Source organism: Hypanus sabinus, chromosome 17 (assembly GCF_030144855.1).
Source record: "Hypanus sabinus isolate sHypSab1 chromosome 17, sHypSab1.hap1, whole genome shotgun sequence".
Lineage (NCBI taxonomy): Eukaryota > Metazoa > Chordata > Chondrichthyes > Myliobatiformes > Dasyatidae > Hypanus > Hypanus sabinus.
In genome coordinates, this window is record NC_082722.1 from 35,364,004 (window position 1) to 35,381,127 (window position 17,124).

Sequence of the window (17,124 nt, forward strand, 5' to 3'; positions counted from 1 at the left end):
ACTCACCAGGCACAAAAATTTCCATGAAGGATATCGATATTTGAGACAGATGTTTCCCAAAATAAATAATGCCAAGTTTAAGGAAGGTATTTTTGTTGGTCCACAAATCAAATAGGTTAGCATTGACAGGTAATTTGAAGAACTTCCAGTGTGTCCAGAGAAAATTGCATGGAAACCATTCAAGGACTTGGTTGAAAATTTTCTTGGCAACTATAGAGCACTAAACTACATGTTGCTGGATGACAATATGCTTCAAGCATACAAAACCATGAAGTGCAATATGTCACTAAAGATTCATTTTCTGCCTTCCTATTTAGACTTTTTCCCTGCAAATCTTGGCACTGTCAGTAACGAGCATGGTGAAAGGTTTCACCAGGACATTGTGATCATAGAGAAACTGGAATCCATCAAAGCTGACTGATTATCATTGGACTCTTTAGTGAGAAGCCTCAGACACTGAGTACCAATGAAAATTACCAACAAAATATATTAGCTTAGTTGAACTGTTGCAAGCATCAGCACCGTTTTGCAATTAAAAAGCATAATAATTCAATAAAGGCTAATTTTGTATTCCTCTCAATTCCTACGTGATACAAATAGTCTGAAATTATATTTGTATTCAGCTTCAAGTGGTCTATCATAAACAAAAAAAAAATTCTGAGGAAGCAACACCTCTGAAAAAATTTGCTATCCAGTGTTATCAGATTGTATAAAGTAGGTTCTCAGTGTAATGCCCCGGTTCATATTTTTACTGTTATGCTGTATGTATTTCATTTAGCAGTTCTGTAAAAGCAGTCTGTTCTGTTTTCAGCTTGTTTGGGTGTTGAAGATAAGAGATAAGGAAAAATGTGTGTTATCCAATTAGGATGGTTGAATTAAGGGGAGGTTTCTCTGGTGACGGATACTAAGGTTGCGCTTGGGGCTTTTTTCTGATAGGAGATGAAGAGGGAAGATCGAGATCGTGATTTGACAAAGCCAGGGGCGAGATCAATTAAGAATCAATAACTATGGAGAAACTTTGAGCTCCAACTTCTGCACTTTTGACTGTTTCATTAAAATGGACCCTTTCACTTTTCTTCTTTCTCTTTGCTACCACTTTAGTCAAATTAAATATAATCTTTTAATCGGACGTGGCGTACTGTCTTGTTATTTCGTGGCACTGATTTGTAACAAGGTAGCAAATTACACAGCATCCACACAAACAGGGGTTTGGGGTGGGAGAGTGCCTCAACCTCACGAGTTTGGCACGGTCAGAGGTTGTCCTCCCTAGACTTCTGCAGCCAAGGAAACCAGGTGGTTTCATCAGTTACAATGAAAATCTGGTAACAGGGCATTCCTGTATTCAGAAATATTCAGTGTAGTGAGGAAGAATGGTCCAGTACTTGTTTCTCTTTTTCCCTTACTCTACACTTTCGACTGTGGCCATTTATAATTACAAGACGAAAACTTACTTATAGCACTGGTTTGCAGTTTTCAAATATTTCAGCTTTATTAATTATTATTAAAATATTGTCAGTATATTTTTATATATATATGTAACACTCTGGTTCCTTCAGCTGCATAAGTTTAGGGAAGACACCCTCTGGCCCTGCTAAACGTGGGAGATTGAAGTCCAAGCCTCCCCAAATCCCCCTGCTTGTGTAGATGCTGTGTGATTTGATACCCTGTTACAAATCAGTACCATGAATAACAGTACACTGCATACAATTTAAAAATTTAACTTTATAATTTTTAATTTGACTAAAGGGTTAGTAAAGGAAAAACAAAAAAAAGGAAAGGGCCCATTTTAATGAAATAGTCTAATTGTGCATACATCGGAACTCATGGTTTCCCCTTCGCCGATCCTCCTTCAATCTCCCTGGGCTTCACTGAATCCCACCTCACTCCGGGTCGAATTCTCCGACCTCTGCTCTCTTCTTACCTCTCAAAAGCCTCAAGCCCAAGCTTAGTGTCCCTCACCAGAGAAACCTCCCCTGAATCTGTTCACCCCCCATTGGATGGCACACATTTCTATCTTTTATCTTCGATAGTAACCCAAACAAGCAACTTATACAGAGAACAGAAAAGCATAACAGAAAAAATATGAACCATGTCTGACCCCACTTGGAGTACTGTGCTTATTTCTGGTCACCTCACTACAGGAAGGATCTGGAAACTATAGAAAGGGTACAGAGGAGATTTACAAGGATATTGCCTGGAGTGGGGAGCATACCCTATGAGAACAGGTTGAGTGAACTCAGCCTTTTCTCCTTGGAGTGACGGAGGATGAGAGGTGATGTGATAGAGGTGTATAAGATGATGAGAGGCATTGATTGTTTTCCCAGGGGTGAAATGTCTAACACGAGAGAGCACAGTTTTAAGGTGCTTGGAAGTAGGTACAGAGGAGATGTCAGGGACAAGTTGTTGTTGTTGTTGTTGTTGTTGTTTTTTTTTACAGAGGGTGGTGAGTGCGTGGAATAGGCTGCTGGCGACAGCATTGCAGGCGGATATGATAGGGTCTTTTAAGAGACTTCTCAATAGGTGCATGAAGCTTAGAAAAATAGAGGGCTATGGGTAACATTAGGTGATCTCCAAAGCAAGTACATGTTCAGCACAGCATTGTGGGCCGAAGGGCCTCTATTGTGCTGTAGGTTTTCTGTGTTTCTATGTGAACCAGGGCGTTACATATAAATAAAATAACTCTGCATCAAGAGCTGATGGAGATGTTGACAAGTTTATGTGACCTCCCTAACTTCCGTTAATGACCCTCCTCCCCTTCTCACCCCATCCTGACATATTTAGTTGTTTGTTTTTTTTCTCTCTCTCTGCTCATTACTCTGCCTGTTCTCTATCTCCCTCTGGTGATCCCCTCCCCCTTTCTTTCTCCCTAGGCCTCCCATCCCATGATTCTTTCCCTTCTTCAGCTCTGTATCCCTTTTGCCAATCACTTTTCCAGCTCTTAGCTTCATCCCACCCCCTCTGCTTTTCTCCTATCATTTCACATTTTCCCCTCCCCCCTCCTACTTTCAAATCTCTTAGTATCTTTCCTTTCAGTTAGTCCTGACGAAGGGTCTCGGCCCGAAACGTCGACAGATGCTGCCTGGCCTGCTGTGTTCCACCAGCATTTTGTGTGTGTTGTTATGTGATAGGCAGTTATTTTTCGATTGCACTTAGTGTCTTCTACCAAATTTCAGTAAGTTAACATGATGCAAATTTGACTTTTTGTTACATTCAGTATTAACAAACTATTACATGGGGCAAATGGGTTGTAATAATTAACATCCGTATCAGGAATTCCAACTTTTATCTGGGGAAAACAGTTGTAAAACCGTTCACCTTGAGTTATCTAGCATTATTGAGAAAAAAAATCTTTCTAACGTAGTACTGCCAAAATGGTGGTGTGCAGAGATACAATGGCTTCTTTGGCTCCCAACCATCTTGAATCTAATCCTAGTATCAAAACACATATTTGTCAAATAAACCATTGCTCTGGCATCTACACTTTCCCATAACTCCTAAAATGCTATGTTCAATTAGATACTAAATAAAATAACTTACAGGGAAATAACATAGCAAAGAAGGCAACCAAGCTTCACTGTTTAGAAACAGGTACTACAGTCAAACATTTCCATTTGTTCTGCGGCATGATTCAGATTATACAATGATGTTTTAAATATAAACAGCTTAAGGGCCAATATAAAACCTACTAGAACTGAACATTATCGTATATTTGGGAAATTACAAATTATAATTTTAAAATTTATGTATCAAAGTTAAAAGTTCAAAATAAATTTATTATCAAATTCATTACCATATTCTACCATCAGATTCATTTTTCTTGCAGGCATTCACACTAAATACAAATGTAGAATCAATGAAAAGTTGCAAAGACAACCAATGTGCAAAAGACAATAAACTGTGCAAATACAAAAAAAACATAATTAATTAAGCAGCAAGCAATATTGAGAACATGAGTTGTTAGAGTCCTTAAAAATGAGTTTATAGTTTGTGGAATCAATTCAGTGGTGGGGTGAGTTACCTATCTCTTCTTGTTCAACAACCTGATGCTTGAGGGGCAATAACTGTTCACAAACATGGTCATGTGGGAATCGAGGCTCCTGTACTTCCTTCCTGATGGTAGCAACAAGAAGAGAGCATGTCCTGGATGGTGGGGGTATTTTATGATAGATGCTGCTTATAACATAGTTGTGATACAAAATACATCTAAGACTATAAGATATAGAACAGAATTAGTCTTTTGGCCCATTTAGTCTGCTCTGCCACATAATCAAGGTTGATCCATTTTCCCTCTCAGCCCCAATCTCCTGCTTTCTCTACATATCCCTTCAAGCCCCGACTAATCAAGAATCTGTCATCCTCTGTCTTAAATATGCCCAATGACTTGTCCTCCACAGCTGCCCGTGGCAAAAAATTCCACAGATTCACCACCCTCTGGCTAAAAAAATAGTCCCCATCTCCATTCTAAAGATGCCCCTCTATTCTGAGACTCCCCACCATAGGAAACATCTACTCCACATCCAGTCTATCAGAGCCTTTCAACATTCAATAGGTTTCAATGAGGTCACCACTCAGTCTTCTGAATTCCAGTGAGTTGAAGCCTAGAGCCATCAAACACTTTTCATACGCTAAGCTTCTCAATACCAGAATAATTTTTGTGAACCTCCTTTGAACTCTCTCCAATGTCTTCACATCTTTTCTGAGATAAGGGGCCCAGAACTACTCAATATATTTTAAGTGAGGTCTCACCAATGCCTTATAAAGCCTCAACATTACATTCTTGCTTTTAGATCATAAGACCATAAAATATAGGAGCAGAAGTGGGCCATTCAGCACATCAAGTTTGCTCTGCCATTCAACCAGGGGCTGATACAATTCTTCCAGTCATCTCCACTCCCCTGCCTTCTCCCCATACTCTTTGATGCCCTGGCCAATTTATATTCTAGTCCTCTCAAAATGAATGCTAACATCACATTTGCCTTCCTCACCACCAACTCAACCTGCAAATTAACCTTTAGGGAATCCTGCACGAGGACTCTCAAGTCCCTTTACACTTCTGATGTTCGATTTTTCCCTCCATTTAGAAAATATTCTATTCTTTTATTTTTTCTACTAAAGTGCATTTTTTCTACCATACACTTCCTGAACTGTATTCCAGCTGCCATTTCTTTGCCCATTCTCCTAATCTGTCTAAGCCTTTCTGTCGCTTCTCTGTTTCCTCAAAACTGCCCCCCACCTGTCTTCGTATCACCCGCAAACTTGGCCACAAAGCCACCAATTCCAGGGTTATCCAAATCTTGACATATAATGTAAAACTAAGTGGTCCCAATACAGGCCTCTGTGTTATACCACCGGTCATCGGCAGCCAACTGGAAAAGGCTCCCTTTATTCCCACTTTTTGCCTCCTACCAATCAGCCACTGCTCTATCTATGCTGGTATCTTTCCTGTAACATCATGGACTCTTGTTAAGTAGCCTCATCTGTGACACCTTGCAAACGCCTCCTGAAAATCTAAGTACACAACATCAACCAATTCTCCCTTTTCTATCACGTTTGTTATTTCTTCAAAGAATTCCAATCAATTTGTCAGGCAAGATTTTCCCTACAATATTTCATTACGTGCTGACTACGGCTTATTTTATCACGTCTCCTAGTACTCCAAAACCACATTCTTAACTATCAACCCCATTGTCTGAACCACTGAGGTCAATCTAACTGGCCTATAGTTTCCTTTCTTTTGCACCTCTCCCTTCTTCAAGGGCAATACAGTTGTGACAGAAAAAGGAAACACAACACAATAACTGGGAATTAGAGTTCATGATTGGAATAGCTCATTGTTTGTTTCTTCAAAATATATTCTCCAATTGCCAGCTTTATTAAATATCTAAATACCCATCTGTTCGAAAGTCTCTATGTGCTGATTTAATACTTTGAATTTAAAGAATAAACATAATTAAGATACTGACATTTATTTGAAAATGTATTTTACTGTGTAGTTCTGAATTTAATTTGAAAAGAATTTTCACCATTTTTACCCCAAAAAACCTTCAATGGTGCTATCAGCAAAAATGATCATTGCCCATTGACGTCACTAAGCCTGTGTGTGTAATGTTTTATTAAATAGATTAGTATTACATAGTTAAAAATTGACTGTGCATTGACCCAGTGTGTAAATTACCCTGGACAACTTTTGGCAAATACTTAATAATTCAATGGTGTTAGAAATATTTCAAAAAGTGATTGCTTCAGGTGTCTGTTGACTTAGAATGAAAATTAAGGGTAGCAAATTTGAAGAGCGTCACTCTCAGTTGAATTAGTCAGAAAAAAAGTCAAAATAGAGATGAAGCACATGAGAAGGAGACATGTCCTATTGCCAAATAAATAACAGCCTGGAAAGTATTATTACATATTTTTAAAGTTCACTTCTGGAACAAGAGATCCAATGGCTTACAGCTGTAATATTAAGTACAAGTCTATATTTAGTTACTTCTATCTTTGAATTTAAATTTTCAATTAGTCATAAAGGTGAACAAGGACTAATAGAACCACAGACAAATAAACATAGCATCTGAATCACGAGCATGAGAAAATCTGTAGAAGCTGGAAATCCAAAGCAACACACACAAAATGCTGGAGGAACTCAGCAGGTCAGAAATAGTCAATGTTTCAGACCGAGGCCCTTCATCAGGACTAGAAAGAAAGAGGTCAGAGTAAGAAGGTGGGGGGAAGGTAGGAAGTAATACAAGGCGGTAGGTGATTGAGGAAACCGGGACTGGGAAGTTGATTGGTGAAAGTGATAAAGGGATGGAGAAGCAGTTATCTGAGAGGAGAGGACAGAAGACCATAGAAGAAAGGGAAGTGGAAGAGTAACAAAGGGAAATAAGGTGGGGGGGACAGGAATGGTGAAAAGGGAGGAAATACAGTAAGCAGAAGTTCAAGAAATCAATGTTCATGCCATCAAGTTGGTGGCACCCAGACAGAATACAAGGTGTTGCTCCTCCAAAATAAGTGTGGCCTCATCAGGTTGAGATTCATTCATAACTAAAGAGTCATTAATGATGATCTTGTGCAATAAGCTCCAAGCATACAAGACACATCAATTCAATGTTGTCAGATTAGATTCTGATCTTGATGACCAGCCTTCTTTATGAATGCATTTTTGTCAAGAGCTTAAAATATTGTTTTTTGTTCATTATCATATCAATTTATTTTAGGAACAGCAAATTTATATATTTCAGGGGTAGCATGGCAGCATAGAAGTTAGCCAGATCAATGAGGGTGATATACAAAATTAAAGTTGAACTTGATTAACCGTGGTATATTGAAACAGATTGAACGAAAATAAGCCACACACTGCAGATGGCTGGATGTGTGTCTCAGCCCCTCCTTGCTTGACTCTTGTTGGCAGCCACATCTACCTATACTCAAAGTATATATTAGTGGAAACCGTATTATCTAGAGAGTTAAAACTGTAGATTTATTTGATTTGGTCTGCAAAGGTAGATTATTCATCATCAGATGAGGATGCACATGTTTACAATTTGCCATAACGCTCTCTAGATTTAAAAGCTGGGCAATATTTCATTACAAAAATGCAGATTTAGCAGACTACAGTAAAAAAAAACACCTCATTGGATTATAAAATCATGCTAAGATCCCAAACTAAATTACATTAAAGATCTATATCAAAACTATGTTTGCCAAACAAGGATATAGTTCCTCCAAAAGAAGATTTGGCTGTTCACAGGATCAAGTGAGGTAAATAAATATTTAAGTCATAATGCTTGACAAAGAATCAAATTATTTCTCTCAGTACCAAGTAAATATTTCATCTTATAATTGTACAACTTATAAATAACCTGTTGGAAACCAGTGATGCTACAGATGATGTACAAACTCAGTGGTTAAAATGCTAATCTTGGCTGTTGAGAAATTAAGGCATTGTTTAAAACTGACTGGCACTGAAATTTTGAGTATTCCTGGCATGGATAAAAAGCACGTATTCAACAAAGTGGGAAAACTAGAACGTCAACGTCTGCTGACTCGATAGGCTCTCTTAGATTGTAATACCTCTTCAAATGCATTCTCTCTGGATTAAATCTGCCACTTTTATGCTCAGTTTATCAAAGCTTCTAAACTTTCCTGCAGTCTGATGCCTTTCTTCTCTGTCAACTTTGCGGTCACCATTTTTTTCCTATCATCTGCCAACATTGTAATCCCAGACACCACCCTTATACACACAGTCTCTTCTGCCATTACAAAAATATCCATTCAATTTAGTCAAACAGAACCTCTCTCAACAAATCCACACTATTTCTGTTAATCTATGCCTTTCTAATTGAAGGATCATGCAATACTTTGGATTTGATTCCAATGATTTCTCACCTTTAAAATTAAAATAATAGACTAGCAATGACTGAAAAATGATACTTAATAAGGCCCATTAAATAAATGGGGTGATCTATTTGCTTCATCATCTTAACATTCCTCAATGGAATTTGTTTTGAATTAACGTGGCAAAAAGATAACATAGAGATAATAACCTAAATGGCCTCCTCTATGCTACAAGCATCTATGGTCCTATGGGCTTAGTTTTTGTAAATGTAATCTTTTCAGCAGATGCTACATGTTAGGAAAAGTTTCTAATTTGAATCAAAAATTATATGACACTCAGGAGTTATAATTATTCTTCAATAAAATCAATTTACAGTGTAGAAAGTGTGTGGAATCCAGTGTGAAAGTCATTTAAGGCAAGTTGAGTTATTAACCACAGTGATTTGCTTATAGTGAGATATTTGATAGGAATTATTATTTTTTAAGTTCTAACTATTGCGAATAGATGAAAAAACTTGTTTGGTTTTGACGGAGCCAAAGGCAAATTTTGAAATCGCCTCCAGACTTTTCTTCTTAAACATACTTATTAGTTTCTAGCAGCATATCAATATTCATTGAAATAATCTATTCAAAGTACTTCCATATTGGCACCATCAAACCTTTCATGAAACTCAAATTTAATCGACTAACGTTGTTAAAATTTGGTAACACTGCAATTTTCATATTTCGACAAATACAATTGACTGGATTTGCAACAGTTATAATTCAAAAAATCAATTCATAGCATTAAAAAAAATTATTTAGACATGTAACATAGTAACAGGCTATTTCAGCTCAAGGAGCCTGCAATGCCCAATTATACCTATGTGACCAATTAGACTACCAACACGTACTTCTTTGGAATGTGAGAGTAAACTAGAGCACCCAGAGGAAACCCACATGGTCATGAGGACAACATACAAACTCTTACAGACAGCAGCAGAATTGAACCCAGGTCCCTGGCACTGTAATAGCATTGCGCTAATGACTACACTACTGTGCTACCCAAAATTAGATTGGTGGAAGTCAGGGAAAAGGTACATGTCCCTTCAACATTTCCATGTGACAGACTGCTATTTATTATCAATGGTTTAGGAATGAGATTTTAAAATAATTAAGCACAGTTCAAATTTGGGGTGGTGGAGGGGTGAAGCATTTAACTTCTAAAAACAGATGCATCACGAAAACCATTGGTAAAAATTCTTATTGTTCTGCCCCACACTTTTAAAGATGGTGGGTCAACTGGGACAGGTGTGTTAGCATGGAGATACGGCTTCTTATTCTTATACAAAACTGTAAGTTTTATCACTGCTCTGCCAATTCCCACACTACTTTCACTTTCATCTGGGTCATCTGACTTTTGCCATCCTTCCCTAGACAATCTCCACTTTCCGGGTTAGATCCACAGACGCCTTGCTTCTTGTAAAGACTCGATATCATTCTCCACTTTTCTCATACAGGTTGGTCAATAAATTTTCTTTTTAGAAGGGTGTATATTTTAACAGAATGGTATTTGTTTTTTATCTATGAAGCCTCATGGATTTTGAAAAGTACCAGATAAAGGGCAAGAACTAGATCCGCAGGATAAGTATCTTTATTAAGCTTACCTAAGTAACATACTGCTTCAGAAACTTTTTTCCTTCCTTCAGTCCTATTTATCAACCAATAAACACAGAACTACACATTTTCATAACTATCATCTTTTAAAACATCCCAGTCTCCTAAGCCCAGTACAAGCTTTAAACATAAGCATTCAATTAACCTCTTTGCAAATACCACAATGTGTGACTCCCTTCTTCCTTACAAACACCCACAGCTTTCCACACTAAAATCAATTAATTCCCACTTTTCCGACTTCCCTCACTTCCCCATTTTTCCCTTCTAGTTGTTATCTCCAATGCACATTGAGCATCTCTGTTACATTTGGCTTTAATCCCCCTGTCAGCAATCTTTAAATCCTATGCACAACACCTCCACTCTCCTAAGCTCAACCTCTCCCATACATGGCCACTCTCGTGATCTCAACCATTCCATGTGTTCTCCACAACTTCCAATTTCATTTGTCACCTTTACCGCTATCTCTACAAATCCCTACAAAATTTATTCTTCAGCTGCTTTCTTGCCAGCAAGTCTAACCAAAACAATAATTTGTTAGACCGGTAACATGTTGAGAAAACCCAGAAGACACATTGCATTTCATTTCATAAGGCATCCTGAAGCCCACACTTCCAAGTTTACTGTTTATCCTTTGTCTCTATTCTTCATGGACAAGAATCACCCAAATGAGACTACTGAGTCAATCCAAAATGGTAATAAATGCCCTGATCCATTACAATTGGCATGTAACACACACACACACACACACATCAGGAACATCTCTCAATCATGGAACTATGTGGGAAACCATGAATTAGGAAAGAAAAGTATGTTTATTAATCTTTGTTTCAGACTACAAATGTAGTACTATCGTTTGTTATACTGTTTACTTAAATCACCAACTAGATATCCCATTTGCTTATGATCCCTAAATAGTACATATTTGCCTTTTTCCTCTCTATAATTATTTTCTTTGTTAAAATCACAGTAAAGTTCAAGACCCAACAAAAATTTATTTAAAACGTATTGATACATCGAAGTAGACTGGAGGCTGATATTTGAGAGCATAAGTGTCTCCGTGACAAGGTCATAGACAAGGTAAACATGTAGTCATTACTCTGTTATCACTTCTAAAACTCTGTGTTGGTTTCCTCTCTAACGGGCTGAATTTCAATATAGCAAGAAAAGATGAAGCATCATTGTTTAGGAGAGGACAATATTCACATTCTCTAGCACTGAATCTATAGCAACCCTATTTAACTAGACTTCTGGGCACAAACCTTTAAACCTTTCACACACCTTCTTAGTGTGTTGTGAATTTATGGCTCACACTAAACAACTCATGTATCAGACACACTGGAACCTGCATCTGAGACAGCAAGACCTAGTGCACACTTCCTCTGCAGACCAATATTTTATTGTTAATTAAGTGAAACAGTTTCCCTTTTATAAAAAAAAGTACGAAGTTCAAATTACCATTTGTTTCAAAGCAAAACGTATACCTATGGTAAGGCACAGTGGGACCCAACTACACATATTGAACGAGAATACTCATATCAAACTGCTTCATTCTGGTTAGATGAATGATTATCTATATTAGTACAAAGTGCTAACATATTTTTACTGAAGGTACTTACATAGGTAAAAGTGAGTTATAATAGAATTTAGACTACTTGATAGCGACGAAGAACACATTACCCAAAGCATGATCAGAAAGATTACAATTTGTTCATAAACAATGCAAATTCCCGTTATATTTCTTGAACTGTAAAAGGATCCTAACCACTGTCTGCTGTTGTCTTTTTATGACAATGGTTTGGATATCAGAAGCTGCAAAGTGTACATGTAAATACATATCACAAGCAATTCCCATATATTTTAAAAGAAAAATAGGATTAGAATGCCTGTAGACCTTATTAAGGCAATATTTGAATTACTTGACCTCACCACCTACAGTAATTCATGGAAACCAGGAAAGCTATATAGGTAGAGTGCGAAAAAACAGTTACCAAGCATGAAGTAACAGTCACCAGGGTATAGTGGCAGTGTCAGCCCTGGTGTTGCAATGTCCCAGGCTATTTTTAGGCCAACATGCCAGAGTGTTGGGTCTCTGCCCGTAAATGAGCTCTTGTTGCTTTGATCTGATGCAGGTCCTAAATCTGTAAAGAAAAAAAGGCAAGAGTTGAATGTAACTGATTTATTAGAACCTCAAAATTCTCAGCAAAATATATGTCCCCTTTAAAGAAAAATCACATATTCAGAAGCAGTTTAAATGTAGCAGGCTAATGAATTTAGTTGGTGCTAAAAATGATTAGGAATTTCGTACATTGAAGAAACCTCACATCAGTAAGCCTGACTCTCTAATATATTTACTGTAATTTGTCAAATGATTCAGTTATGCTCAACTGTAAATAAAAATATAATGAAAAGCCCCAATTGGTTTTAGAATAAATGCAGCCTTGGATTCTCAAATTTGATTTAAGTGGGTACAAATAAAAATAAAATGCCTCACAAAGCCAAGTACCTTAATGGATTTTATTTAGAGTTCATGTTTCTAAAACTTGGAACTTTATTTCATAATAGTATTAAAGAAAATCTACAAGCAAGACTGATCTGAAGGCACTGTAACATAATAGAGCATAACACGTACACCAAGAATTCTCTGTGGACTAACTACAATGTCTGTTCCACAGAACTTCCCTAACTTCTGGCAGACATAGTCTAACTGCAACACTGTTCCCAATATGGCACCAAATAAAATACAGAACTGCAATCAAAAAGAGTAATTTCAATCAAGATTTCCTGGGGCTTCCTAATAAATCCAACACCTTTGGAATGTGCTCGTTAAAATGAGTTTTTTTTTGAGTTTTTTTTCCCAACTAGTTTTATCGTTAAAACCTGAAGTTCAAGCAGAGCACACAGATTAGGCATTTAAAAGCTCTTGTAATTACAAACAACAAAGAAGCTACATTATTATGATTTTGAAGATAAAATAAAAACAAAACTATATTCTATTGATTAATTTACATGTAAAATACACCAGAGCATTTGTTAAAGATGTGCTTGTAATGTCTGGGTTTCTTCAATTTCTGTTGAAGGAAGCATATTACAAATAATAGTAACAACTGAACGAAGTACTTCTGTTCAAAGCTAACCCCAGTAGTATCTTGAAAGCAAAGTATAAGGTAATAAAATCAGCATGCAGCAACAGTTAGTTCATTTTTGACAAATCACTCCAATAGAGACGATGATGTCAATGACAATAAAAACATTTATATGAGTTGAGATGTGCACCTGAGGGACCCAGCAATGAATTCTTTTGCTAAACATTTTATATTCTTGGCATTAAACCAGTTAGGTTATTACAGTTCACACAATCATTGCATGCATAGAGAATATGTATAGGGCAACTTATGTAAACAAAATGGATTCCATAAAATATGGAAACACGTATGCCCACACATGTCGATTTAACATTTCTGACGCACTCTAAAACAATTAGCAAACAGTAAATCTAAATTAGTTTACAAGTTTGCAGGTGTGCAGCCTCTGTGTGTGAAGCAAGCTTCAGGGGCAGGAAACATTAAAACAGCAAGTAGTAACTTGGTAATTCTCCACTCCTTTCCATACATACCTTCACAGCTGTAGTTATACACTGCAACAGTTGACCTTTCCACCAGGTTCTCATCATGATGCCAACTCACAGCCATCTTTCCCATTCCAAAGTAAGGTTCCTCTTTTAAGTACGTCATTTTTGAAGGGTCCATGTAGTTCAGAAGAGCCACATTAAAAGAAGTTCCATTTTTTAGCACAGTATCAGCACTGCTTTGTTGATTGCAATGAACTCCTTTCACACTGTCAGAGTGCTCAGATGAAGAAGTTGGCTTCACCAGAAATCCCATTTCTTCATCAGCAGCTGAATGACGATTCAATAAAATCTTCATTGCTTCCTCATGTAAGTATTCATTAAGATCTTTAATAGCTTGGCAGGCTTTACCTATTTCATCGTTGCTGTACATCACCTCAGCACCATGGGTAGGCCAAGGGATTGCAAACAGCCTCGTATCTAAGTAACGGTACGTGTGACCTGGGATTCCTATAAGTAGTCGATATACTGGTGTAAGGACATCTTTGCCTTTTATTTGAACAAGATCTTGTGCAAAACATTTGTAATCTCGCAGAGCCGTCAATCCTTGATGAACTTTTTGATGAATTTCCACAGGTACATTGCTGGCTTGGCTCAAGTGTAATTTGGAATATTTAGCCTTTAACTAAAAAGAGAAAACATGTTTTCCATTACACTTTTCTATTTATGTACATCTTCCAAATGTTTTCCCCCATATCACGTTTCTTTTTATAACTATTAAAAATGCAAGATTTAGATCTGTAGTATGGATTCCAATTCTTATTCCGTGAGTGGTGTGAAACAATAATTCACTAATGGTACATTTGGTCAATTAATGACAGCAGAGATGACAAAGTGTTCATTAATCTATCACTTTCATGTTTGAAATTTACCTCCAGAAAAACGTTCAAATAATCATATCCTGTGACACTTACAGAACTTTTTTTTGTAAAAATTGCAAAAAAAAGTGCATATACTGGAAATTCTAAATACAGAGGGAAATTACTGGAACATCTATTCAGAGTAGGCATCATCAATGGGAGAAAAATAAACTTAGCTTCTTTGTGCAATAATCTTTCATTGGTTTTAACAACTAGACATTGATCTGAAACAAATAAAAACAGAAAATGCGAGAAATACTCAGAAGTCAGGGCAGGTTACATGATGAGAGAGCTAGCCGCTGTATTTTTGCTTCTATGAGTCAAAAGTTGAGCAACATGCCACTCCACTCATTGGAAGTGTTGTCTGAAATCCTCACTAGCAATGTGAAAACATAATTTTTCTTGTATACTGTACAAGAAGCACTGCTGTTGCATTTCACTAAGCATGCCTTTTCACTTGAGATTATTTGTAATTGTCTACCTCATTCCAAATCTGTAGAAGTTCCATCTTTAAATATATTTAAGGAAGAAATTGATAGATTTTTGGATACCAGGTGAATTAAATAATTAGGAACTGCTTGGGAAGGTACCTTTGATGAACAAACATTAGTCTAATCACATATTGTGGCCTAATAACACAACAATTTATAAACCAAATAATCAAAGGTCCTAAGAATGAACTCATTGAGCAATACTTAAAGGACAGGTGCTTTATATCAGATTCAGTTTATTGTCATTTAGAAACCACAAATGCAACGCAGTTAAAAAATGAGACAATGTTCCTCCAGAATGATATCACAAAAGCACACGACAAAACAGACTACACCAGAAAATCCACATAACGTTTGGCAATCCCCAATCCAGAGTCCGGAGAGGCTGCTCCTTCAACACTAACAAAAGGTGTATAGTTTGGGTGTCTAGTTTAGACTTCCAGGCTTTTGAATATTCAAAGGGCTTTTGCAAGTTAGGATATGTTACCACTGTAATTACGTCATTTAAAAAAAATTACACGATTACATTCCAAATGTTAAAGGGGATGATTATTGCAATTGGAAGTGTAATTTATTGTTTATTGCTATCTTTGAGTTGAAAAAAGTACAAAACATTGTGTCAGGAGAGTGAAATTCCATTGGCTTCTCTTGGGCTTGCTTTCTCTCCTGGAGGTTTGCTGTGTGAATAAAGGCTTTTCTATTTCCCAGTTACAGCTTCTGTGTCAGCTTAGTATTATTCAGTCACAAGAAGGAGCACAGCTTTCCCCACTACTGACTGCTATACAGGAGGTGTATCTCAAAAAGGTGATATCATTAAGGATCACCACATCCAAGTTATGCCCATTTCTCACTGTTACAATTAGGCAAGAGGTACAGAGGGCAAGTCCAGTGGCACCAGGTTCAAGAATAGCTATTTCTCTACAAAAATCAGGTTGTTGAACCTAGCTGTGTATCTCTAACCCCAACTCAGCGGTGGAACACTTGCTCTAAATGGAAGAATCTGTGTCTTTTCCACTAAGGTCTTGATTTTGCACAGACTTTGTTCCTCACTCTTCACTTGACTAGCTTGCATAAAAGTTATGTATAATTAATATTTTGTGTTGTCTGTACCTATGTGGCTGTGACACTGCAGTTTTTCATTGTGCCTGTTTTTCATTTTTCACCAAACATGACAATAAACTCTACCTGACTTGCCATTCAGGATTTATTGAATGTGCACTTAAAAGGGTGGTTTTTAATATCATAAACTCAATCTGTGTGGTAATAGCTATTGAAAAATGGTGGAAAATTTGCAAGCGTTGTTTATAATAATCAAGTATGTTAGCATACCAGCTGCTCAAATTCCACATCTTCAGGTGTTAAATATGGAAGCTTTCGGTCTTCAATCTCTTTTAGTAGCTTCTGCCTCTGTTCAAAAAAGGGAAATAGTGAAATTAATTTTAAAATAAAACAGTAGAGTATATTACTGTTTTTTGTCATTCATATTGCCAAATGGCTCTCACCACCTATCAAAATTAAAGTTTCATAATCAGTATGGTTCTGAAGGACCTAAGTTTGATAGAGTCCAGAAAAGGTAAGTTAGAACTGTGATGAATAACAGACAAGCGCCTCTGATCTATTAGTCGCAATGTAGGCTGAAAGCTGATTTGGTGTTGCTGCTCATTTTAAATATAGTCTATTCTGCTGCAGATACACTTCTGTTAATTGGCTGTTCAAATAAACAGGAATAATCAATAATTTCACAACTGATTCTGATCACGGAAAAGATCGGTGAATACTACAAGTAGCATGATTCCCAGACATTATATTGATGGCCTTGAATGGACAAGTCCCAAAGTAGGAAAGTTGTCATATTTCTGTAAAGGACCAAGAGCAATCCATAGATATATTGAAGTGACAGCAGATAACTGCCGGATGTCAACAACAGTAATGGTGCCCAAAGAACCCATTTGTAGTTAACAAACCTGTAAATAAGGGAGAATGATTAGGACCTTCAAGTGGTCAAATAAATGTCATGAGAACAAACTCTAGCTAAATACTTCAGAAGTAGAATCCTCCTCCTGAGCTGAAAAATCCAACATGTGTTCACTGCCAAAATAACACATCCAGTCAGGGGTTTTCTGCATCACAAGAAAGTCAATATGTTATATGGATAGATAGT

At 37.0% G+C, this 17,124-nt stretch overlaps 1 protein-coding gene across 5 annotated transcripts in view; it reads right to left on the reverse strand.

Annotated features, from left to right (window-relative positions):
- Positions 1-17,124, reverse strand: part of fto (FTO alpha-ketoglutarate dependent dioxygenase) — a 342,469-nt gene that overhangs the window by 266,495 nt on the left and 58,850 nt on the right. For all 5 annotated transcript variants that reach the window (XR_009516253.1, XM_059992822.1, XM_059992819.1 and 2 more), the window contains exons 2-4: positions 16,293-16,370; positions 13,601-14,237; positions 11,976-12,125 (exon numbers count right to left, since the gene is read on the reverse strand). Coding sequence is in view for 4 of the 5 variants with exons in the window: in XM_059992822.1 (XP_059848805.1) it covers positions 11,976-12,125; positions 13,601-14,237; positions 16,293-16,370 (865 nt within the window). In the remaining variant the exon portion in view is untranslated. The remainder of the gene's footprint in view (positions 1-11,975; positions 12,126-13,600; positions 14,238-16,292; positions 16,371-17,124) is intronic.